This window comes from Natator depressus, chromosome 3 (assembly GCF_965152275.1).
Source record: "Natator depressus isolate rNatDep1 chromosome 3, rNatDep2.hap1, whole genome shotgun sequence".
NCBI classification, from domain to species: domain Eukaryota; kingdom Metazoa; phylum Chordata; order Testudines; family Cheloniidae; genus Natator; species Natator depressus.
The window spans coordinates 65,532,389-65,559,505 of NC_134236.1; the positions used below are offsets into that span (position 1 = coordinate 65,532,389).

Here is a 27,117-nt window from a genome sequence, read left to right on the forward strand (position 1 = left end):
CACCTTTCACCAGGGTTTTTGAGGGAATGGGGCAACGCCTGAATGATTTCTCATTGTCACCAATCTTGCCTTTCTCCTGGGTATTTGAGTGGTATGCTATCTCCTAACTGCAGTGAAAGAAGGAATCCTGGGAAGGCTAGCTCAGCTGGAATCTGGTGACATCAAATGCCTTGGCAAAATTGTCTGGCTCACCTTGACTGTATCTGCTAAATTCACTTGGTTCAGCTGTTGAAACCCAACACCCTGTTTAGCTGTGTCTTCACTGAGTCTTATAATGGAAGCTTGAAGGTACAACTTTCTCCCTTTCCCCCAGTTACTGAAAAGCTGAGAAAAATTGGCCGAGACAGAGGTGGTGATATTGCTTGCTCTTGGGTGGACTCACCACTAATGTTTTTCTGGCTTGGTGAGCATGATGATTAATCTCCCTATATGTATCCTAAAATACGAGATTATCTTTCCTACGGCTTTGTTCTCTTCAGTTACCCAGTCACCTCAGGTAACTCTATTGAAGTTTATGGAATAGGGTTCCATAGAATGGGGTTTCTTGCTGAGATTGCTAAGTGCCTGGTGAGTGGCATAAAATTCTCCACATTTTGTGTTACACATCTTGGACAATAAGAAGACATTTATTAGATAGTATAATTCAAGAATTAGATAGTATAATTCATTTTCTGGTTCCTTCAGAATGTTTTTGACTTCCTCATAACAGTTTCCAAGGATTTGCACCTTTGCTGTATTCTACGTCTTAGGTCTTGGGATATTGCTTTCCACCTCTACATTGACTTTTCTGCTTTCAGTTATTTCAGAAGCCTTTACTTTGCTGTAATACACTCCCCAGTAACTCTCTCTGTTACTTCACAATGGAAGCTTAGTAGGAGCTGTCTTTCAAAGTAGCTTTTTTAGTTGTAATCACATCTGCTAGGCCAGATAATGGATGGAGTTCTCTTATTATTACTCCCATCTTCAGTTTTACACGTGAGGAAGGTGTTTTTTTGCTGTCTGCTGGACTTCGTCCTGAAATTGAACATGGAGTTATGTCAACCAACTCATTGTCCTTCCCAATCTTTGCTCTTACCCAAGACAGAAAACTGCATTTGTTGGATGTGAAATCTATTATGTAGTGACATTTATGTCATTTGCAGGAATTTAGAAACTTTAAGTCTTTGTGTGTGTTTTGTGAGCTATCAAACAGAAAAGACTGGGACAAAAGCTGCAATTGCCAGGTATGTTAGAGTAAAATTACACAAGTATAAGTTTTAATTCCCAGAGGGTTTTGTGGACAATACCAAAGGAGCGGTGGAGGGAAAAGAAGATTAAGTAAAACTAAAATATGGATACACAATATAAGTACTGTGATGGTGTGTCAGAACATTGTTGTAACCAGGGATTCCCACTGAGTTCAGTGTAGACCACTGCAACATGCTGCTAAAATCTCTGATTACAAAATGCTATTAAACTTGTACCTGTGTGCACAGACTTACTTTATACAAAGCAGTATACAGTAATTCCTTTTAAAAGTGTAATATATGGATGCAGATCGTGACAAAATATGTCACTAAATTGGAACACCAAATGTGACATAAATAAATGTTAATGCCCAAGGGCAGTTCTGAGAACTATGCAACTGTGTTGCATACATATGTCCTTCATTTTTTTTCTTTGCACAGGAGGTGGTTCAGAAAGATTGATTACTTCATGGAAAGCGTGATGGCAAATTGTTCCAATGATGGCTCAGAAAGAAAAAACAAAATGCAGAAATATAATTTTATTACATAATGTATGGCTGTGCATTCATTGGTTTGCAATTACGGTGTATAGCATATTCTGAACTGCTGGCTGTCATGAGTATGAAGCTTTCAAACCTGTTGCTTCATTTAGAATTATAAACCTGAGGAATTTTTTTTGTATGAAAATCTTTGAATAATTAACATGACTGGATTATTCAAGATGACAGGGTGAACACAAACTCCTTTCAGGAAACACATTTAATATCTGTGCAAAATAATATTTTTGTACACAATACACAGATTGTCCTAATTAGTAAGCCTAACTTTATTCTCACATATCTGTAAAGTTTTCTACAGGGACAGGATCTAGCCTTTATGATGATCACAAGCTCTTTGCATGAAATTTTGTATCTATAATTATTTTAATATTATGAAACTTGAAAAAAATGTTCACTTTTTTACAGCTAATGATTTTACATGAATTGCACGCTGGTATCTAGTGGGGACTCTGTGGGAGGATGAACACGGAGGAGGTGGAGCTACTGAGTGACTCCAAGTATAGAAACTATGTAGCAGCGGTTGACAAAGCACTGAAGAACTTTGAATACTCCAGTGAATGGGCAGATTTGATATCAGCACTTGGAAAGTTAAACAAGGTATGACAGTAGCACACTTCAGAAGAGGCAGCAGATGGGAGAATAACATAACATAAAAAGATAAGGGTTTAACAGTCTAAAACCTAAAATATTATTAAACTGTTAGAAAAATAGCTTAGCAGGTTAACCTCCACATAAGTTAAATTGCTCAATGAACAGAAATTTCGGAGGCACTAACAAGCTCTTTGATGATGGACACCGCTTTTTCTTGTTTTTTTCCAGACTCCTGTTTGTTTCTTCTTTCTTCCTTCCTGAGATCACCCCTGTAGTTCCCCCACCACCTCCACAATTCCTCTAATTATAAAGAGGAAGCTATAGTACACTAGGGCGGGATCTTTCTGTCCATACCCCAGATATGCTTGCCTTTATGCTGACCTCTCCCATGGTTCCAACCAGACAAGATGGTCCCTCGCTCCACACAGTAGCCCTATTTGGTTGTCTGCCTGTTATTCTTCCACACATACTTGTCCCCTTCCATCTTGGCTGGACTGATCAAGTCTGGAAGGAATTTACAAAGTATGTGTTTGTTAAACCAATTGTGTAACAATTCATCCCCAAATAAAACAGCTAAAGACATAATCCTTGCCAAAACCAACAGACTGAAACAAATTTGAAGTCTCTAGTACAAGCATTTTTGGTGCACTCATGAACCAAAAAATGTTAGGAAAAACCCAGTTCAGTTTCTGAATCATAATATTTCCAAAAGTCTTTTCCAATTTGCTCCAAATTTTAACTACAAAATCACAAATTTTACCATGGGCTAAGATCAGGTATATGAAATTCCATGGCAAGGGGTAGGATAGTGCAGCTAGAAATTGGGTTTATAATGGGAAGATAGGTTCAGTCCAATTAGTAGTTCATTTTCAGTAGGCTATACATATAATTTAAATCCCTTGAAATAATTTAGTATGGAGTATGAAATATTTTGTAATTTTCAACTGATTTATATATATAAAGCTTACAGGCAAAAGATGTAATTTTTGCTGCTTACTCTGTGGGTAATCTGGGACCAGAAAACTGGATAAGAAATTTTTATCCATATTTCTAATGGTTTTCAGTAGAAACTATTACTATGATCGATGAGAGAGAGAAAGCACCACATTTGTCTCAGGAGTTCACTGAAAATCCTTCATTCCCTTTCTCTTTTGTTAAACTTGGTATAGCTTTGTTTATATTTAATCCCAACACTTCTAAACTTTTTAGCAGAATTAATAATTTACTCTAATTTACATTATTGGACCAACCCTATATTTCTCATGCCCCCAAAACTACCAGTGAGAGTTTTGGATGAGGCCAGGGTACAGGACTGGACTCTGAACATTGTTATTGCTTTGTCAATTCGTCAGCAAGATAAAAATATGTAATAACTCAGTGTACTTCTGTGGCACTGCACAAACATAGGCCCGGATCCTGCAAGAAGCTGCATGTGGGCAGCCCCTTGTGTGCTCCCATGGAGCCTCATTGAACACTGTTGGGTTCCATGTGTGCCCACAAGTCAGCCCCGGTGGAACTCCATAAAGGACTGGAGCCTCAAACTAACTGGTCTGAAGCACTTTTATTTTGCTCATTATGTCCTGTGGAATATTGAAAATTTGGGAGTACTGGTATGGTTTATGAGGACTACGGAGTAGTCAATGTGTATAAAAAAAGGTTTAACTTTATTTTTTAATGTTGGTTATGGTATTCTCAGTACATTCTTACACTAAATAATGATGCATTATTAACAGAAACACCCAAAAATTCAAATGCAATTCTAAATTCCAATATCAAAGGTAACCGTGAATTCATTTATTTCAGTTCTACAGTTTTTTGTTTTGCACACTGCATCAATCTATGCTTCTTAAACAGCAGCTGTTGATTTTTGCCTGGAATAATTTTTAAAGGGGTTACAAACAGTCCTTTTTCTGGTGAGTTTCCACTGGCAATCTGTATAGGCAGCTGGAGAGTTTTAATTTCTGTCTCGAAATACCACAGTGATAAATGTGCCACAAAAACATGAATAAAATAGAATAGACAAACTTTAACTGTGGGCCCTGATGTAAGTGAAATTGCACAGATTTACTCAATTTCACTTATGACAGGCATAGAGTAGGCCTCAGGGTAGAAGACAGTAGAACAGTTTATTAAAATTGAAATGTGGGACAGTTTTGTTTGTTTGGGTCATGGAAATATATTATGACGCCCAAGTGGGATATTTTTAATTGATTTAAATTTTTCTTGACAGGTTTTACAAAACAATGCAAAGTACCAAGTAGTACCTAAAAAGCTGACCATAGGCAAGCGTCTAGCGCAATGCCTTCATCCAGCCTTGCCAGGTGGGGTTCATCGGAAGGCACTTGAAACATACGAGATTATCTTCAAAATCATTGGACCCAAGCGTCTGGCTAAAGATCTTTTCCTGTACAGGTAAAAATAGTTAAAATGTCATTAACTTTCAGATTTTTAGTTCATTTAATGTAGTTTAGAAGACTTTTTCAGTTTCATTTTTTAAACATGTTTTTAAAGATTCTATTCTGATGGACAATATATGCTGGAGCAAAATAAGCCCTTTAGCTGCAGCATCTTGCAATATGACAAGTTACAGGCTGATGATCGACCCAGTATCCTGTAATCTAACCAAAAACACCACTGCTGATGCTCGGTGTAGGAAGACAGGCTCCAAGGTGCCAAGCATCTCCATTAAAGGTGGCCTCAGCCATCTAAGGATCAAGTCCTTGAAGGACAAGCAGTGGCTTTTAGACAGAAGTATTATCTGGAGACCAAGACAAGAGGGTATTTGAGAAACAACAAGATACTCTTTGGTTGTTGAGAGTGACATGGCACTTTGTATATATTTGAGGGAAAAAAAAATAAATTTCTTCAGGCAACTTCATATCTTTAAAATATTTTCATTTCCATCATGTACGAATAACAGTTTCCACAAAGTTTTCTTTTCATTAGGGATTGTTAGGTATTCTCTGAGCCTCTTACATCAGTGTGACTCCAAGCATAATTTTTCCTAACATATACTGATTATTTATTCATTCAGGGTCTGATCTATGACATCAGTGGGTTTTTGAATTAGGCCCACAATGATTCTGAAAAGTAAAATTGTGTTCAGAATTCTTCTGTTTTTTACAGTTTGGTAGTAATTTATGAGATTTGGCAGAGACAGTGAAGATGTATTTTTGTTAGTTAGAAAACCTCTCTTTTGTTCATCAGATTTAAAACTGACTTCTGTTTTCCTGAAATAGCTATAGAAGCAGCAATTGCACATAGCAAATGTAGAAAATCACATAAAGACACTGAGTTATAGAAAGATCAGATAAAAGAACATCCTGTGCTGTTAAAGGGATCAACCCAGTGAAAAGATTATTTTTTTATATGCAATCCCAGTTTTTGATCATTTGGACAGCAATCATAATCCGGGAATGAACCATAGCATTAGTAGTCTGCCTTGTGTTTGGCTCTGTTTAGTTAGATTTTATTGTTTTGGAATGGGGGTATGGAGAACGGGTATTAGTTTATCACCCTCAAAATGGGGAAAAAACCCTCATAATGAGAGTAACCTATTGTTCATTTACATTTATTCAATGCTTTTTGTTCTTATGCTTATAAAATTAAACTTTCCTTTAACCCTTTTTAACATTCATACATGATTAATGGGGCTATTGCTAGTTTGAGGACTCATTTGTGGGCTGAATATCTGCAATCAATGGATACTGTGTTTGTTTTAAAAATTATTTTGTGTGATATTTGTATATTTATTTTGTTTGTCCTGTATCTTATTTTTGTAAAGTACAAGATCATAGTTTTTATTATAGGGAAATAATTTTCTGTACTTTTTAACTTCTTCAAATTAAAAACATTAGTTCCCATTATGCCATGTCTACACTTCTGTGTTTTCCTTATAAACTTGAAGATGCTTTACTTGTGTTTTTTTCATTTGATAATTCTTTTTCTAGTATCCTGCATTTAAGATTTAATTTTCCAGAGGTGGATCAGTTAAAATGATAGACTTTTTCCCCCCCAGTCTTACTAAAGTAGTTCAGTTTCATCTTGTTATATACTTGTTACAAGTCACATGCTATTCTGTATCTCCCTTTCTTGATAAGACTGCATCAAGTCAACTAGGGGCCTCACTGTACCAGTCTATTAACCTGGGACGTGCTCATCACCATAGTGGCTCTGTGCCAATACAAAACACTAAGATAAAAATATATTCTTGTGACAATGCTGAGCACTGCTATAACTGTTTTGTGTGACCTAGTGTAGGGGTGTCACATAAATAGCTTCCTGAAACAGTATTATTGTATTTTATTATTTACAGTTCTGGGCTATTTCCTCTTCTTGCCAATGCTGCTATGTCTGTCAAACCAGCATTACTCAGCCTGTATGAGATTTATTACCTTCCTTTGGGAAAAACATTAAAACCTGGTCTGCAAGGATTGCTAACTGGGATTCTGCCTGGTTTAGAGGAGGGATCAGAGTACTATGAGAGGTGAGGATATGATATACTAATATATTTGTACTACTAAAATATTGGTTTTTAATTTTATGAAGTGTTGAGTTTTGCTGATATGTTAAAAAAATTAGATATTTAAGTAACAGGTTTTATCCAGAAAACGATGTAATCAGAGATAAACATTAAGATGATATTTTTTTAAAAGTTCCGAATATTATGTAAGAAGAAAGAGAAACTGCTAATTAATGGCATATATTAAAAGTAAATCAAATCAAGTCGGTCCCAAATTGAACTCATTTTACAGTTTTAGAGATATGTAATTGTCATAAATATAAAGGGAAGGGTAACCACCTTTCTGTATACGGAACTAGAAAATCCCTCCTGGCCAGAGGCAAAACCCTTTCAAGAAGCTAAGATAACCTCACTGGCATCTAACCAAAATGACCAATGAGGAGACCAGATACTTTCAAAGCTGGCGGGGCGGGGAGGAAGCAAAGGGTCTGTCTGTCTGTGTGATGCTTTTGCTGGGAACAGATCAGGAATGCTCTTCATAACTCCTTAAGTTGGTAAGTAATCTAGCTAGAAATGTGTTAGATTTCCTTTTGTTTAATGGCTGGTAAAATAGCTGTGCTGAATGGAATGTATATTCCTGTTTTTGTGTCTTTTTGTAACTTAAGGTTGTGCCTAGAGAGATTCTCTGTGTTTTGAATCTGATTACCCTGTAAGGTATTTACCATCCTGATTTTACAGAGGTGATTCTTTTACTTTTTCTTTAATTAAAATTCTTCTTTTAAGAACCTGATTGCTTTTTCATTGTTCTTAAGATCCAAGGGTTTGGGTCTGTGTTCACCTATGCAAATTGGTGAGGATTTTTATCAAGCCTTCCCCAGGAAAGGGGGTGTAGGGCTTGGGGGGATATTTTGGGGGGAAGACGTCTCCAAGTGGGCTCTTTCCCTGTTCTTTGTTTAACACGCTTGGTGGTGGCAGCATAGGGTTCAAGGACAAGGCAAAGTTTGTACCTTGAGGAAGTTTTTAACCTAAGATGGTAAGAATAAGTTTAGGGGGTCTTTCATGCAGGTCCCCACATCTGTACCCTAGAGTTCAGATTGGGGAAGGAACCTTGACAGTAATACACTAGAAAATGTATTTCTTCCATTTTAGTGGGTCCCCCCCATGATTGTTTTACCATTTACAAACTTTGAAAACAAATAGGTGTAACACTTAATCTTGGTCCAGAATATAAATCTAAATTAAGTGCAAGGTATAGTAGTCAAGAGCAGTAGGACCTTCTCTTCAGTTTACACACTAAAATTCCTATAATAGTATTGACCTTTCTGAGTGCAGTGTATGTGTGTGAATACAAGTCTGCAGCAGTCAGGCCAGGGAGCGGCAGCTCTTTCTATCTGGGGAGTTCCAGCCACAAACAGGAGGCGAGGAGTGTTGTGATATTGTTGACAAGCACTGTAGACCATGTGCAGCTAATGGTGGGATCTTGTCCCTATGGAGGATGAGAGCACACTTAGTCTTTGGAAAAAGTTCTCTAGTTTTTTCAGGCTAAACTCCAAAGCAAGTATTACAGACTCTCGAAGTAGGGAGCTATTAATATGCAGTTTACATATTCTTTGTATTTCAAGTCCCAAAACTGTAAAACTCTTAACTTTCACAGTTTGAGTCCAGTAAGAGCAATGGCTCCTATCTGTTTCTTTGACATGTATATATGTTGAATTACAAAAGTTGGTGGGGAAAAAATAGCACAAAAATGTAGACTATGTCATAAGAAGAATAGAGAATGGTTTATTTTTTTCTTCCAAAACAACTTTGTATTGTGGTCATGATTTTTGCAGATGACAAGGTATGCTAGGGTGTATCTACAATGTAGTGAGACACCCGCGGCTGCTCCGTGCAAGCTGACTCAGGCTCTTGGCAGAAGGATGCTGGAACAATTTTTATAGTAGGGATACTGAGAGCCATTGAACCAAACTGTAAACCCTGCATATAATGGAAACCACTTCAAGACAGGGGTGCGATAGCATCCCCAGCAGCCCTAGTTCCAGCACGTGTGTGTCCAGGATTGTCCTGGAGTCTCCAGAAATTAAAGATTAATCTTTAATTAAAGATTATGTCGTGATGAAACTTCCAGGTATACATCCAACCAAAATTGGCAACCCTAGCTCGTGGGTCTCGGGCTAAGGGGCTGTTTAATTGTACTATAGATGTTTGGGCTTGGGCTGCAGCCTGAGCCCCAGGAACCTCCCACTCCCAAGGTCCTAGAGCCTGGGCTCCAGCCTGAGGCCCCAGTGTCTGTACTGCAGTTAAACAGCCCCTTAGCCTGAGCCCCTTAAGACCAAGTCAGCTAGCACAGGCCAGCTGCATTTTTAAGTGCAGTGTAGACATACCGATGGTGTAATACTTCAATGTCCGCACTGATTCAAGTATTTTGTGCTGCGATTCAAGTCCATACTATAGAAACAAGCTTCTCTATGATAAAAATTTAGGTTCAGCTTTTAAATAGGGTCAAGCTGATCTTCACCTGTGTGAAAAAGTAGTTGTTCATGGAATGTACTTCATAAGTACTTTTGTCCACATAGAAATTGTGAAGGATGTATCTTGCTTTGTATTTTCTTTTTTAAATTTTGTATTAAAATCAGTGCCAGACACATCTCTCTTTCAGTGTTAATTCATTTTCCTATTGCCAGTGGGTAATGCTGATATTCCCTATAGATTGTGATATTCTTGGAGGTCTCGTAGGATAATATATATTATAGTGCATTGCTTTCTGCAGCAAAAAATCTCTGTCTGCTGTATTTTGCTAAATATTGAACTTTACATTGATCGCTGCTTGTGTACATACAGCCTGATTTCATGTTTTGTAAAGCAGAAAATGTTTAGTTTCCAAAGGTCTGAGCTAATGCAACCTCTCTGTTCCATTGACCTCTTTTGTCACTTGTGCTGTAGAACCAACACACTGTTGGAGAAGGTTGCTGGTGCAGTCGACCAATCAGCATTCTACAGTGCCCTTTGGGGTAGTCTTCTTACCAGTCCTGCTGTTCGGTTACCTGGAATCACATATGTCCTCTCCCATCTAAACAGAAAGCTTTCAATGGAAGATCAGCTCTATATAATTGGCAGTGACATTGAGTTAATGGTAATGTGTTCATTCGTTAGTGTAACGCTCATTTACATAACTGTACAGCTTCCAGGGGTTTTCTGATGTCTTCTCAGTCTTTGAAAATAATCTTTATAGAAATAAATAAATACATTGTGTCTATTTTTAGCACTAGTTAGACTTAGGGCGACCAGATAACAGCTGTGGAAAAAAAGGGACGGGCGTGGGGGTAATTGGCGCCTATATAGGAAAAAGTCCCAAAAACCAGGACTGTCCCTTTAAAAACGGGACATCTGGTCACCCTAGTTAGACTGATAGAGTATGCATGTTAGATGAAATTTCATAATTTAGATTTTAAAAATTGCTTAGTGTTTTTAAATTAGCCATTCATTACACTTTTCAATAAAAGTAGCAGATTTCATGTTGCTTCTTGAAAAATGTGTAGTGAATTACTTTGCTGATTAAACTAAATCAAGCCATGCATATATTAAGCAAAGCTTAAATGCTTTCTGTGGTTAGTAGAAATTGTGCAAATTATATCTTTCTTCCATGTTTTCATAATTTCATTTTTATGTGTGTACATTGTTTACATTATATCTAATTTTGAACCAGGTTATTTTGATTTCTAAAATATTCAGTATATTTAATAAGAGGACTGTGCAGATATCTGTTTTGAGGGGTGTATGTACGTATTCTCTGAAATATAATAAATTATGTTATTTTAATTACAAGTCTGTTTTTAATGGCAATGTTGTTTCAGGTGGAAGCAGTAAGCACATCAGTGCAGGATTCCAGTGTATTGGTACAAAGGAGCACATTAGACCTTATACTCTTCTGCTTTCCATTCCATATGAGTCAGGTAAAATTTTAATATAAAATAAAGAAATATATATCCACATACTCTTGCATGTATAGATTGTTTTGCAATCAAGTGATGATATTAAGTCAATCTTTATTAATGGCTTTCTCCAAAATCAGAATAAATAAAATCCTCTATAAGAGAATCTCTCTCAAGTAGCTTGTGTGTTGGCATACAATGATCCCTGTCTTAGTCTCATTGTGTTTAATATGTTGACATTTTACTGGATACAGACGGAATATAAGAGAAAACATTATTTATAGAAACTTTTTTTTTATGGTTAGAGATGGGATCTGCTCTATTAGACATTTCCCCGCACAATTCCTAATTGAGTAGAAAACAAGTTATGTACTCATTTGTGAGTTTTCAAGTCCTCAGTATTGGAGAACTAAAAATGAATAGTTAGGGTATGTCTACACTACGAAATTAGGTCGAATTTATAGAAGTCGGTTTTTTAGAAATTGGTTTTATATATTCGAGTGTGTGTGTCCCCATAGAAAATGCTCTAAGTGCATTAAGTGAATTAACTCGGCGGAACGCTTCCACAGTACCGAGGCTAGAGTCGACTTCCGGAGTGTTGCACTGTGGGTAGCTATCCCACAGTTCCTGCAGTCTCCGCTGCCCATTGGAATTCTGGGTTGAGATCCCAATGCCTGATGGGGCTAAAACATTGCCGCGGGTAGTTCTGGGTACATATCGTCAGGCCCCTGTTCCCTCCCTCCCTCCGTGAAAGCAAGGGCAGACAATCGTTTCGCGCCTTTTTTCCTGAGTTACCTGTGCAGACCCCATACCACGGCAAGCATGGAGCCCGCTCAGATAACCGTCACCGTATGTCTCCTGGGTGCTGGCAGACACGGTACTGCATTGCTACACAGTAGCAGCAACCCATTGCCTTGTGGCAACAGACGGTGCAATAGGACTGGTAGCCGTCATCGTCATGTCTGAGGTGCTCCTGGCCGCGTCGGCCGGGAGCGCCTGGGCAGACATGGGCGCAGGGACTAAATTTGGAGTGACTTGGTCAAGTCATTCTCTTTAGTCCTGCAGTCAGTCCTATTGAACCATCTTATGGTGAACAGGCAGGCGATATGGATTGCTAGCAGTCGTATTGTATCATCTTCTGCCAGGCAGGCAAGAGATGCGGATGGCTAGCAGTCGTATTGTACCATCTTCTGCCGAGCAGCCCTGAGATGTGGATGGCATGCAGTCCTTCTGCACCGTCTGCTGCCAGCCAAAGATGTAAAAGATAGATGGAGTGTATCAAAACAAGAAATAGACCAGATTTGTTTTGTACTCATTTGCTTCCCCCTCTCCCCCGTCTAGGGGACTCATTCCTCTAGGTCACACTGCAGTCACTCACAGGGAAGGTGCAGCGAGGTAAATCTAGCCATGAATCAATCAGAGGCCAGACTAATCTCCTTGTTCCAATAAGAACAATAACTTAGGTGCACCATTTCTTATTGGAACCCTCTGTGAAGTCCTGCCTGAAATACTCCTTGATGTAAAGCCACCCCCTTTGTTGATTTTAGCTCCCTGAAGCCAACCCTGTAAGCCGTGTCGTCAGTCGCCCCTCCCTGCGTCAGAGCAATGGCAAACAATCGTGCATCTGAGTTGAGAGTGCTGTCCAGAGCAGTCACAATGGAGCGCTCTGATGGGGCTAAAACATTGTCGCGGGTTGTCAAGGTTCCTCCCCCACTCAACTCTAGGGTACAGATGTGGGGACCTGCATGAAAAACCTCCTAAGCTTATCTTTACCATCTTAGGTGAAAACTTCCCCAAGGTACAAAATATTCCACCCTTTGTCCTTGGATTGGCCGCTACCACCACCAAACAAATACTGGTTACTGGGGAAGAGCTGTTTGGACACATCTTTCCCCCCAAAATACTTCCCAAAACCTTGCACCCCCCCCTTTCTGGACAAGGTTTGGTAAAAAGCCTCACCAGTTTGCCTAGGTGATTACAGACCCAGACCCTTGGATCCTAAGAACAATGAACAATCCTCCCAACACTTGCACCCCCCCTTTCCTGGGAAATGTTGGATAAAAAGCCTCACCAATTTGCATAGGTGACCACAGACCCAAACCCTTGGATCTGAGAACAATGAAAAAGCATTCAGTTTTCTTACAAGAAGACTTTTAATAAAAATAGAAGTAAATAGGAATAAAGAAATCCCCCCTGTAAAATCAGGATGGTAGATACCTTACAGGGTAATTAGATTCAAAACATAGAGAACCCCTCTAGGCAAAACCTTAAGTTACAAAAAAGATACACAGACAGAAATAGTTATTCTATTCAGCACAATTCTTCTCTCAGCCATTTAAAGAAATCATAATCTAACATGTACCTAGCTAGATTACTTACTAAAAGTTCTAAGGCTTCATTCCTGGTCTATCCCCAGCAAAGACAGAATATAGACAGACCCACAGACCCTTTGTTTCTCTCCCTCCTCCCAGCTTTTGAAAGTATCTTGTCTCCTCATTGGTCATTTTGGTCAGGTGCCAGCAAGGTTACCTTTAGCTTCTTAACCCTTTACAGGTGAGAGGAGCTTTCCCCTGGCCAGGAGGGATTTCAAAGGGGTTTACCCTTCCCTTTATTTTTATGACACGGGTGGTTCTGGGTACATATCCTCAGGCCCCCCTTCCCTCCCTCCCTCCGTGAAAGCAAGGGCAGATAATCGTTTTGCGCCTTTTTTCCTGAGTTACCTGTGCAGACGCCATACCACGGCAAGCATGGAGCCCGCTCAGGTAACCGTCACCGTATGTCTCCTGGGTGCTGGCAGACGCGGTACTGCATTGCTACACAGTAGCAGCAACCCCTTGCCTTGTGGCAGCAGATGGTACAATACGATTGGTAGCTGTCATCGTCATGTCTGAGGTGCTCCTGGCCACGTCAGCCAGGAGCGCCTGGGCAGACATGGGCGCAGAGACTAAATTTGGAGTGACTTGACCAGGTCATTCTCTTTAGTCCTGCAGTCAGTCCTATTGAACTATCTTATGGTGAGCAGGCAGGCGATACGGATTGCTAGCAGTCCTATTGCATCATCTTCTGCCGGGCAGCCATGAGATGTGGATGGCATGCAGTCCTTCTGCACCGTCTGCTGCCAGCCAAAGATGTAAAAGATAGATGGAGTGTATCAAAACAAGAAATAGACCAGATTTGTTTTGTACTCATTTGCTCTCCCTCCCCCCCGTCTAGGGGACTCATTCCTCTAGGTCACACTGCAGTCACTCACAGGGAAGGTGCAGCGAGGTAAATCTAGCCACGTATCAATCAGAGGCCAGACTAACCTCCTTGTTCCAATAAGAACAATAACTTAGGTGCACCATTTCTTATTGGAACCTTCCGTGAAGTCCTGCCTGAAATACTCCTTGATGTAAAGCCACCCCCTTTGTTGATTTTAGCTCCCTGAAGCCAACCCTGTAAGCCGTGTCGTTAGTCGCCCCTCCCTCCATCAGAGCAACGGCAGACAATCGTTCCGCGCCTTTTTTCTGTGCGGACGCCATACCAAGGCAAGCATGGAGGCCGCTCAGCTCACTTTGGCAATTAGGAGCACATTAAACACCACACACATTATCCAGCAGTATATGCAGCGCCAGAACCTGGCAGAGCGATACCGGGCGAGTAGGCGACGTCAGCGCGGTCGCGTGAGTGATCAGGACATGGACACAGATTTCTCTGAAAGCATGGGCCCTGGCAATGCATGCATCATGGTGCTAATGGGGCAGGTTCATGCGGTGGAACGCCGATTCTGGGCTCGGGAAACAAGCACAGACTGGTGGGACCGCATAGTGTTGCAGGTCTGGGACGATTCCCAGTGGCTGCGAAACTTTCGCATGCGTAAGGGCACTTTCATGGAACTTTGTGACTTCCTTTCCCCTGCCCTGAAGCACATGAATACCAAGATGAGAGCAGCCCTCACAGTTGAGAAGCGAGTGGCGATAGCCCTGTGGAAGCTTGCAACGCCAGACAGCTACTGGTCAGTTGGGAATCAATTTGGAGTGGGCAAATCAACTGTGGGGGCTGCTGTGATGCAAGTAGCCCACGCAATCAAAGATCTGCTGATATCAAGGGTAGTGACCCTGGGAAATAGTGGATGGCTTTGCTGCAATGGGATTCCCTAACTGTGGTGGGGCCATAGACGGAACCCATATCCCTATCTTGGCACTGGAGCACCAAGCCGGCGAGTACATAAACTGCAAGGGGTACTTTTCAATAGTGCTGCAAGCTCTGGTGGATCACAAGGGACGTTTCACCAACATCAACGTGGGATGGCCGGGAAAGGTGCATGGCGCTCGCATCTTCAGGAACTCTGGTCTGTTTCAAAAGCTGCAGGAAGGGACTTTATTCCCAGACCAGAAAATAACCGTTGGGGATGTTGAAATGCCTATAGTTATCCTTGGGGACCCAGCCTACCCCTTAATGCCATGGCTCATGAAGCCGTACACAGGCAGCCTGGACAGTAGTCAGGAGCTGTTCAACTACAGGCTGAGCAAGTGCAGAATGGTGGTAGAATGTGCATTTGGACGTTTAAAGGCGCACTGGCGCAGTTTACTGACTCGCTTAGACCTCAGCGAAACCAATATTCCCACTGTTATTACTGCTTGCTGTGTGCTCCACAATATCTGTGAGAGTAAGAGGGAGACGTTTATGGCGGGGTGGGAGGTTGAAGCAAATCGCCTGGCTGCTGGTTACGTGCAGCCAGACACCAGGGCGGTTAGAAGAGCACTGGAGGGCGCGGTACGCATCAGAGAAGCTTTGAAAACCAGTTTCATGACTGGCCAGGCTACGGTGTGAAAGTTCTGTTTGTTTCTCCTTGATGAAACCCCCCGCCCCTTGGTTCACTCTACTTCCCTGTAAGCTAACCACCCTCCCCTCCTCCCTTTGATCACCGCTTGCAGAGGCAATAAAGTCATTGTTGCTTCACATTCATGCATTCTTTATTCATTCATCACACAAATAGGGGGATGACTACCAAGGTAGCCCAGGAGGGGTGGTGGAGGAGGGAAGGAAAATGCCACACAGCACTTTAAAAGTTTACAACTTTAAAATTTATTGAATGCCAGCCTTCTTTTTTATGGGCAATCCTCTGGGGTGGAGTGGCTGGTTGGCCGGTGGCCCCCCCACCACGTTCTTGGGCGTCTGGGTGTGGAGGCTATGGAACTTGGGGAGGAGGGCGGTTGGTTACAGGATCTGTAGTGGCAGTCTGTGCTCCAGCTGCCTTTGCTGCAGCTCAGCCATACACTGGAGCATACTGGTTTGATCCTCCAGCAGCCTCAGCATTGAATCCTGCCTCCTCTCATCATGCTGCCGCCACATTTGAGCTTCAGCCCTGTCTTCAGCCCGCCACTTACTCTCTTCAGCCCGCCACCTCTCCTCCCAGTCATTTTGTGCTTTCCTGCACTCTGACATTATTTGCCTCCACGCATTTGTCTGTGCTCTGTCAGTGTGGGAGGACAGCATGAGCTCAGAGAACATTTCATCATGAGTGCGTTTTTTTTTCTTTCTAATCTTCACTAGCCTCTGGGAAGGAGAAGATCCTGTGATCATTGAAACACATGCAGCTGGTGGAGAAAATAAAAGGGACAGCGGTATTTAAAAAGACACATTTTATAAAACAGTGGCTACAGTCTTTCAGGGTAAACCTTGCTGTTAACATTACATACATAGCACATGTGCTTTCGTTACAAGGTCGCATTTTGCCTCCCCCCACCGCGTGGCTACCCCCTCAACCCTCCCCCCGCCCCGTGGCTAACAGCGGGGAACATTTCTGTTCAGCCGCAGGCAAACAGCCCAGCAGGAACGGGCTCCTCTGAATGTCCCCTTAAGAAAAGCACCCTATTTCAACCAGGTGACCATGAATGATATCTCACTCTCGTGAGGATAACACAGAGAGATAAAGAACGGATGTTGTTTGAACGCCAGCAAACATACACTGCAATGCTTTATTGTACAATGATTCCTGAGTATGTGTTACTGGCCTGGAGTGGTAAAGTGTCCTACCATGAAGGACGGAATAAGGCTGCCCTCCCCAGAAACCTTTTGCAAAGCTTTGGGAGTACATCCAGGAGAGCCGCGAATGCCAGGGCAAATTAATCCTTTCACATGCTTGCTTTTAAACCATGTATAGTATTTTAAAAGGTACACTCTCCGGAGGTTCCTTCTCCGCCTGCCGGGTCCAGGAGGCAGCCTTGAGTGTGTTCGGGGGGTACTGGCTCCAGGTCCAGGGTGAGAAACAGTTCCTGGCTGTCGGGAAAACCGGTTTCTCCGCTTGCTTGCTGTGAGCTATCTACAACCTCCTCCTCCTCATCATCATCTTCTTCGTCCCCAAAACCTGCTTCCGTGTTGCCTCCATCTCCATTGAAGGAGTCAAACAACACGGCTGGGGTAGTGGTGGCTGAACCCCCTAAAATGGCATGCAGCTCATCATAGAAGCGGCATGTTTTGGGCTCTGACCTGGAGCGGCCGTTCGCCCCTCTGGTTTTCTGGTAGGCTTGCCTCAGCTCCTTAAGTTTCACTGCTTCGGATCCCTGTTATGGCCTCTGTCCTTCGTGCCCTGGGAGATTCTGACAAAGGTTTTGGCATTTTGAAAACTGGAACGGAGTTCTGATAACACGGAGTCCTCTCCCCATACAGCGATCAGATCCCGTACCTCCCGTTCAGTCCATGCTGGAGCTCTTTTGCGATTCTGGGACTCCATCATGGTCACCTCTGCTGATGAGCTCTGCATGGTCACCTGCAGCTTGCCACGCTGGCCAAACAGGAAATGAGATTCAAAAGTTCGCAGTTCTTTTCCTGTCTACCTGGCCAGTGCATCTGAGTTGAGAGTGCTGTCCAGAGCGGTCACAATGGAGCACTCTGGGATAGCTCCCGGAGGCCAATACTGTTGAATTGTGTCCACAGTACCCCAAATTCGATCCGGCAAGGCCGATTTAAGTGCTAATCCACTTGTCAGGGGTGGAGTACGGAAATCGATTTTAAGAGCCCATTAAGTCGAAATAAAGGGCTTCATCGTGTGGACGGGTGCAGGTTTACATCGATTTAACGCTGCTAAATTCGACCTAAAGTCCTAGTGTAGACCAGGGCTTAGGCATCCTAAGGAGTTTAATGGGAAGGAACTTTTCACCTTCTAGATCACTTGGAAACTGCAGCCCAGTTCAGTAGTGACTGAAATTTAGTGCTTGCTGGCAGTTGTAAAATGATTTTATGGGAGCAATTCCATTCCTAGAGGATATTTGCTTTGTTTTGTTTTTAAATAAAAATACCCTCCGATTGGCTCCTGATGACCACCTTAAGGGAAATAAGTGATTGAGCATGCATGGAGACAGAACTACTCCCTCACTCCTAGTGGTGGTCCTTCCACTTCAGAGTTTAGATAGCACTGCAGCTGGGTAAAAGTTTTTTGATTCATAGATTTGTTTTTGGAAATATGCATTTTTTTCGTGCTCTAAAATTATGTGCAATTTTGGGTCTAAATTTGGGAAAAATGTAAAAATGTGAGAACTATGTGTTTTGACTTTTCTTTTCAAAATGGTTTTTGAAATTCTAATATGGCCAATTTTTAAGATAAAATATTCCCAAAAAGGGTAAAAAAAACCCACTTGAAAACAGCCAAATCGAAATGAAAAAAATAAAAAACATTTAATTTTTAGTTGACTGAAACAAGTTGATTAACTTGGAACAAATTGAAAAAGCAAAACACTTGATTTTGAATTGACCTGAAACATTTTGGTTGATTGGAACCCAAATTTTATGTGTCAGAGGTATCCATGTAGTACCTTTCTTGAGAACTAAAATTCACATAAGCTTGGGCTTTTTAAATACTAATCAATGAGGAGAAAATTATTTAAGACTGTGTCTGCTGGGGATTTTTTGTTGCATTTTAATCAGTTTGCTTCCAGGACTTCCGCTTGATAATCAAAGTGAAATACATTGTAGCACGGTGATGGACTGTTAATAGAGGCAGCAGTGTGCTACTATGGTTGCAGTGTCATACAGCATTCTAACAGGTGGCTGTTCCAAATAGTAATCTCACTTTTTGATGTCCTAAGACTCAGAACTTTGTGCTACTTCATTGCTATGAATTCAGAGGTTTCAGGAAATTAAATAATTTTTATTCAGTGAATACTTATCCATTAGCCAGCTACAGATGTCCCTTTCTGTGGTTAAACTACAGTAATGTTCCTAATTTTTTCAGGCAACGCGCCCAGACATGATCAGAATTTTGTCAGCAGCCCTTCATGTAGTACTACGCAGAGATATGTCACTCAACCGAAGGCTTTATGCATGGCTTCTAGGTAAGTTTGTACTGAATTTGGTAATTATCTGTTTAATGGCAGAGAAAGGAATGTACCTGGTAAAAATAATACTGGTAATGGTGAAATCTTATGTATGTGACTTGATAAATAGAAATCAGTGTTTATTATGTTCATGCTATAGTTATGAGTACAACACAGTTGCCACCAATATATTAGACCATGCAAAGAAAGTTGTGTGTACCAGATTTTGATTTTATCAAAAGTGACTTATAAGAAAACTGTTACCTTTTCGTCAGCACAGCCATGTGAAAAAGTCCATGATAACAATATTCCTTGCTATATATAAATTATTTATATATTTTCTTATAGTGTAGGACCCATAGTCCCTAATCAGCAATGGGGCCCATTGTGCCGGGAGCTGTACATGTTAAAACACAGTCCCTGCCCCAGAGAGCTAACAGTCTAAATTAAGACAAGACATAAGTCAGTGTAACTTACATTAGAAGTAGGAAGGGGTAAGGAGAATGAAGGGAACAATGATACATTGAAATATATTTGAAAATAAAATTTTATATTAACTCCCTGATTCCACAAACACTGATATATGTGCTTAACTTTAGGTATGTAAATGTAAACAGTATTGTGGCCTAAATTAGTATTTCTTAACCTATTTTGGGCGGCTGTCATGTCGCTAAAAATGTCTCCATTGGTGAAAATAGTGGCTGTATAATAGTTTTCATCTTGATATAATGCCAGTTGGTCAGAAAAAGAATTAATGAAGAGCTATGGAAAATGTCTGTTCTAATCAGTTTAAAAAAATCTTTGAATATCAAACAAATATCTACTCATGATAGAAATTGGTTTATCTTCTTTTTTTTTAAATACTGCTGATGAAACTCATGTCATGTTCTGCCAAATGGGTTCATTCAGAAGGAGGATCAAAAATTCCAACTTCATTTAAACACTTTATTTCCTACCTATTTCACAGTTCAAAGCCTCTTTTTATGAGCTGCTACTTGTCTTTTTCAGGAAGACAGGGAGACACATTTATATAGGTAGATCATTTCTCTAATTTTTCCAAATAAAAGGAAATTGCATTTAATAAATTAAAAAACAAAAACAAATTAAGGTTGAATCTAAGTAACTAACTTTTTTTCTATAAAACAGAACTTGGAACTTCTACAAAGAATGTTGAGAACAACATTTGATGCATCTTTCTGTAACTCATGGTGTAACTTCACACTGTTTTCTTAAAATTATGGACAGCAGATTCCACAGCTATTCCATGTGTGCAATTTCCACTGATGTCAGTGTGATTTCAGTAAATGGAGTGGCTGCATAGTTCAGCATGTACAAGTGTTGCAGCATTAGCACACAAGTAGGCATGTCCTATATTCTGTACAATTATATAATCTCTGTTTTCCATTTAATTGATCTGTATAGTTTTTATTAATATAATAATTTTTCTTTGAGTTAATCAGTGTTGTGTTGCTGTATTTTATTAATGAAGATTCTACTGTAAATATAAAACCACTTCTTTTAACTAAATGGTGAGGCTCTTTTAGATCTACGTTTTCATAGTATAGTACTTGCGTATCTATTTTTAACTGTTCCTCATTATTATTCTATCTTAATGCACAGTTTTATGAAAATTAAATAGAAACAAAAATCTTACTAAACCTTTTTAAATCTAAGTGAGCTCTCCATAGATGTCCTTAATACTAAAGTTTATTTTTAGTTGAAACTAAATGACATGCATCCTCTCTACTTTTTCTTCTGTTTTCATCATTCTTGAGCAGAAAATGTGAAAACCACTTCTGAAGAAATTTTGATGTTTTCAGCAGCTTGCTTTTTTTTTTTTTTAAAAAAAGCTTATCAGGAAAATGTTGAATTTCTGTAAGAAAAGATTAAATTTTCAGAGAGGAAACTAGATATTTCTTTCACATAATTTTTCAGTGATCAAGTTGGTTTCCTTAGCATATGAATCTTTTTATAAATGATTTAATAGTTAACTTTGATATTCCTTTTACATGTATAAATAATTTAGAATAACAACATTAGGACAATAGCTTCATTGGTTTGGTCTCTGTGGTCGTCTAATGTTTAAAATCTGCTACAGCGTTCAATAGCGTTAACTACGGTTCTTTGTAATTATTGTTTCTGTTGCTACAGTACATTGACTTTGAAGACGCATACTGTAGAACATACTGTATTTTTTGACGTCTAAATTTTTCTTGTCAAAAGTAATGTAACTATCTTGCAGTGTGTTCAATGAAAACTAAAACTCCAGAGTGTAGTTTGCTCTGCAGTCAGCTTAATACTTTGTTCCATTTAATTAGATTCTTTTATTAAACTATTTAAAATGGTCTTTCTCTTGCTGACATTACTTGGACTACAAATTGGTAAGTTATCAGTGCCAGTGTGTTGATCCACTGTTTAAAAAATTGAAGAAGAAAACATAAAAAGATAAATATTAATTTGTCATGTCTTTTGTTTGCTTGAAGGTTTTGATAATAATGGTGCTATCGTAGGACCTAGAAGCACAAGACATAGCAATCCTGAGGAACATGCCACTTACTATTTCAATACCTTTTCTAAGGAAATGTTGGTCCAGGTATCAATAATATGTTTTTTTTTTACATGGTACTTACTCATTATGAAACTATTCTTTTCATCAATATAAATCCTTATAAACAAACCTATTATAAAAATATTCTTTCTGTTAAGAATTGTCTTGATAAAAATTGGTGTTTCCTCATCCACTAATTGGCCATGTCAATATATTCATGTAATTTGTATCTTTTTATAAGGAAATTTTAGAAGCGCTGCCTTTTTGTAATATATCCTTGTCTGTAAAAGAAATAATTCTTCTAGAACTCTTAGATTTGAATGAAAAGCTTAGTGTGAAACATTGGCTAGCATTCTCCTCTTTAAAACAATAATATTATATGGAAGTATTTTAATCCCATCTCTCCTCTATTGCTTCCTCTCTGTTAGCCAGAGTAGCACTTATGGAAGGTATTGATTGACAGCGAAGCAGACTGAAGTCTACTTATCCACAGAACAGATTTGGAGAGGCTCCCTTCTCACTTGTACAGATGACAGAAATGTCCCTCCCTGTCTCAGCTGTGGGGGAGAGGGAGTTTGGTTAGACTAGCAGGGGGATGACCAGTCCCCACAATGGGAGAAGGGAGAGCGCTTCCTCTGGTGTCTGGTACACGCAGGAATATGCCAGGGAGGGGGAGGCTTTTCTGCTACCTATTGGCTTGCTGACTTGAGGGTAATGATGGAGACAGTTGGCCTCAGAACCTTCCCCCCTCCATTTAAAGCCTTCCTGGGCATCTGGAGGCAGTCTTTCCTCGATAAATGCCTCACCCTCTCTTCCGGTAGTTAAAGTATATGGAGATGTGTTTCAGGGCTGCTGTGGATCAGACCGACCACCAGTTTTGGGGATCAGGAAGGAATTTTTCAATTGGGCTACATTGGCAAGAGTCCAGTGGGTTTTTTTGCCTTCCTCACACCATTTTGGAGGCACAGTTAGGTTAAAAGGAGTAAGAAAGAATGGGAACTCTAACGTTAGGAGTTAATATAGAAAGGGTTAGGTCATCTCATCTTGTCTTGGCTGGTGTCCATTTTGAATAAAGGCTAAAAGGGCCAACTCCCAGATGTAATGAGACTTTGGATTTGGCTGGTCTGTTTGTCTGTGAAAAGGGGAGACTGTAAGTCTTCACAGGCTGAGGTCCCCCTAGGAACCCTCTGCCCTCCTTGTGGAGGGGAGGGCAAGATGATTCATAAGTGAGCTGAATCCTAGTGGGAGGCTAAAGAGAGTTGACCTTGAATTATGGTTATATGGAGGAAGCCCTGTAGCCCTGCACGGGGCCCAGTGAAATACCTGTTTGTGAGAGGGAGTGGGTGCATACCACCCCTTGCCCATTGTAAAGGTAATAAAGTTATGGCCTGCAGATTAAATCCATTCCTGTGTCTTTCATTCACCTGGATGTTTGACTGATGCCTTTATCCATTTAATCTTTTCCCTCTCTCATGGTGCTAGAAAGGGTGCCGATATTTATACAATCCATTTCCATTTTTTCTTAGCAGTCATGCTCAAGGTAAAGGATACCTGTTTTTCCCAAAAAAGGGCAGAGCCCACTTGTATATTCTTTCAAGATCTTTCTTAAAGGGCATGACAAACACTAGCATATCATGTTAAAATTGTCATCAACAGCAACTTACTACCATTGAAAAGCCTTTCAAAATGTTGATTGCCCCCTCCTCTTCTTTCTTTGCCAGTCTTTTTTCTCTTCTTTTGTATTTTCTTCTGATTTTTGGACTTGCTTGTCCTTTGATGCCATGTCTTGAAAAGTCTGCCTCTCTAAAAGCATGTTCAGGTGTAGAAGATTTTCCAAGATACTGTGTGATGATACTCACCTCTTAGTAGATGGAAGATCAAACCTTTTTTCTGTCTCATTCCTTCTGTCTTCTCTTCTCTCTTCCTTCTTTCTCCTCTTCTCTTTTTTAGAAGCTCTAGAAGAAATGCACTAGCGCCTACTCATAGATTGCTGTGCCAGCAGCAGAGAGAAACTAAATAGCTTCTGAGAGTCTAGTTAGTTTTATTCTGCATCTGGTGGCATGGAATAAAGTACTTCAGTATAGAGTTCATTGTTTTCCCTTCCTTTTGAAGCTTTCGTTGCTACTTGTTCCATACAGTTGAGCTAAAGAAAACAGTCTGACAGCCAAGCTGCATCCTGAATAGGTAGATTATTGTTTTATTTAGCCCCTTATTTAAATTTTTTTTTTACCTTCTCAAGTAGCTACATCATCACTTTATACCCCTTGTTCATTACTCTTAAGAAATTTTGAGTAAGCATCTATTTATGCTACTATACTGTGTGTTCCCCACCTTTCTACAAATATTAGAATATGTTCCACTTCTGTGGAATAGAATGTGATCGACAATAAGGGAAATGTCTAGATATGGAGAATGAGCTGCAGGGAGGTAAGAAAACAGGGTCTTCTCCACTGTGAGTAATTCCCCTTTTGCATGTTTTCATAGTTGCCTGCTTTCTGAAGCTGTTCTTTTCTTCTTGATTTTCTGATCTGTGTATGCTTTTTGTAGGCAATGGTGGGAATCTTACAAGTTAATGGACATGGAGAAGAGAGCACACTGATGCAGGACCTAAAGCCTTTTCGGATTTTTATCAGTTTACTGGACAAACCTGAACTAGGTACTCTCATATATTTCTAACCTTAAATATATTTTTCATTACATTTTGCTAAAAATTATTAATTCTTTTGGTTGACTAGCATATAAAGCAATGTTCTGGATAACTTCTTAAGTGGAGGATATTAACAAAGTAGTAGGTATGTTCAAGAAATGTGCAGTAAATAGATGGTAGAGTTGGACTATATCGTGTCTTCCAATGTAATCACATACTACTTTCTCACCTCCCCCCAAAAACCTAATTGTTCTACTCCATGCAGTAAATCTGAAGTTAAAGTAATACTGAGAAGTAGTTTAGGCCCCAAAATTGATCTTCCCAAAGTTATTTGAATCTTGAGGGGAATGCTATTTAGATTTTTAATTCTCTAAGAAAAACAAACCATAGCCACCACACTGTTACAGAGAAATGGGAAAAATATCCCAATAACTACTGCTCATGTGATCCCAAGGCCCCTTGCTCATTATCCCAACACACACATGTTTTGAAATATTAAAAATATAATATCACATTTTGTCTAGTACATAAAGAGCTTATCAGTAAGAATTGATTGGCTTATAAAGGATGTAGTCATTTTTAATAAACAAACAAGTAATTAAATTCCTTAATATTTACAAACATTATCCACAGTAAGTGGAAATTAAAAGTGTGGGGATGTGGAGAGATGATACATATGTATGGAATTTTGCCAACATGATCCACATCTCTGTTCTCACTTCACTCAATCTTAACATATGCAGTGTCAGTAACATTTAAAATGCCTGGCTCAGAAATCATGAATGACTGAGAAGTCGTCAAAGTCTAACTGTATTTTTTTATCATATAGTTTGGCTTTTCAGTCACCCATAATTTCTGAGCCAGACAGTGTAAATCTTACTGACACTGTGCACATTAAGATTTAATGAAGTAAGCACAGCTGTGAGGATCATGTTGGCAAATTGGTTTGGCAGATTAAACAAAGACTTTGCCCCTGCAGAAGTCAGTGGTGGTGTTCCCACTTACGGGAGCAAGATGAGGCCAAGAGAAAGCACAGAAAGCTGTTCTTCTCCTCTGAAGACAGACCACTTTGTGAACTATTGCAACTCATTTCAAAGTCAGATGCTTTTCTTAAACCTCAGGAGTTTGTTGGAATCTAATGTGAGTCTGATGCAAAGACTGTCTTGCACACTTGTAGCCAAAAATAGAGAAGAACCCACTTCAACTGAATCAAAGTAAAGATGCTCAAAATATTTTACTTCTAATTTTTTACCTTACACTGTCAGGTAAATTTTCATCATGAGATGTCAAGGTTTAGCTTTATGAGATAAATTTAACTCACTAGGATTCACACAGATAATTTCCTGCACATCCTATTGAATAGCATATTATTGTATAAAATATGTATAGTTTTATATTCTACTATGCATAAGAATGCACAAAATGTAAGTGGGATTCTGTTCAGCTTTGTAAGTTATCTGAGTAAAAGTGATTTTGTGGCTTTAGTAAATGAAACTGTAGATTCCAATGATTTGGTCAGGGTTCAGATACTGATCATTGGAATGTCCTTAATTTTACAAGGTTGTCATTGCAGCTATTTCTCATGGTCATTTTAGGACCTGTAATCTTAGAGGATGTATTGATTGAAGTATTTAGAACATTATATACACAATGCAAAGCTGAGCTGGATCTTCAGATGGAACTTTCCTTCAGCAAAGATCACACACAACTAAGCAGGTAGAGTACAAGAAAAAGAATATAACATATGCTTCCTCTTTAACAGAAAATAGTATACATTTTAAATATAAACATTAATAAATAGTAGAACTTAAATACTGTTTATTGCTGAATGCATGCTAAATACGCAGCAATATCTTGGAGTCTGCTCCTCTGAAAGGGAAAGGCAAAGCTGTCATTGATCTCAATTGAGGCTTTTCCTTGGGACATAATGGAATGGACATCTATAGTTTTATTTTATTTAATGACATTTACTGTGCTAAAAAGGTACCAATATCAGTCACTTTATTTTGCAATTGTTTACTGTAAATGTACATTTACTGGTGTGAAGGCAAAACTCCATGTGAATGCTGTGTGTCATGGACGGGCAGGAAGAGAGTTCTAAGAGCTCTCCCTTTCCCATGTTTGGCACTCATGAGAAAAAACAGTGAGGGGTGAGAGGCTGGCGGGTGAAGTTATGTGAGGTGTCAGCAGAGAGAAGAAGATGGTATGAGTGGGGAAAGTGACCCACTCCTGCCACCACTACAGATATGGCTGAAACTAGGGAGCAGCAGGTGGGCTTCCCTTATGTCACTTGTCTTCAGAAACATGAAGAGAAGCTGCATCAATGAAGCAACAGAAATTGGGAGGCTGCACAGGCAGAGAGCCTCTGATCTGCTCTTGCACACAAAGAGAGGCAACAAAAGAGGTCTAGTACAGATCTCTCTGGATTTTGGGGGTGGCAAAGAAAGAGAAGCCATTAGGGAGGAGAAAAAGGGAGAGCAAAACGAAGGGAGTAGAGAGACCAGGAGAGTGGAGTCAGAGAGAGAGGCAGCTGAGACAAAGAGGGAAACAGAATGTTGGAGGAGGACAGGGAAGGGGGAGAAAAATAAAATAAAGAAAAATAAGAATGAAAATTGGAAACCAGATCCAGTAAAAATATATAGAAAAGGGAAAACAGATCTGAGACAGAGTGGGATGAGCAAGAAGTATGGCAACCATGCAAGGACATGATGTAAAGAGCAATAGTGCATGCCCAGCTGAAGAGCTTCCATTAAAGGAGAGGGAGGGAACCAGTGTGTTAATATCAGCATTGTAGTGAGTAAATTCAGAATTATACGCCTTTGCATAACACTTAAATCACAGCATAGTAATATATATT

The 27,117-nt window shown here is 39.9% G+C and overlaps 1 protein-coding gene across 1 annotated transcript in view; it reads left to right on the top strand.

Moving 5' to 3' along the window:
- DOP1A (DOP1 leucine zipper like protein A) overlaps positions 1-27,117 on the top strand; it is a 98,578-nt gene that overhangs the window by 16,201 nt on the left and 55,260 nt on the right. The window contains exons 2-10 of the mRNA XM_074948038.1: positions 2,192-2,383; positions 4,608-4,789; positions 6,693-6,863; positions 9,783-9,972; positions 10,694-10,792; positions 18,984-19,083; positions 21,549-21,658; positions 24,161-24,269; positions 25,856-25,976. Of these exons, the coding sequence (XP_074804139.1) occupies positions 2,246-2,383; positions 4,608-4,789; positions 6,693-6,863; positions 9,783-9,972; positions 10,694-10,792; positions 18,984-19,083; positions 21,549-21,658; positions 24,161-24,269; positions 25,856-25,976 (1,220 nt within the window). The 5' untranslated portion in view covers positions 2,192-2,245. The remainder of the gene's footprint in view (positions 1-2,191; positions 2,384-4,607; positions 4,790-6,692; positions 6,864-9,782; positions 9,973-10,693; positions 10,793-18,983; positions 19,084-21,548; positions 21,659-24,160; positions 24,270-25,855; positions 25,977-27,117) is intronic.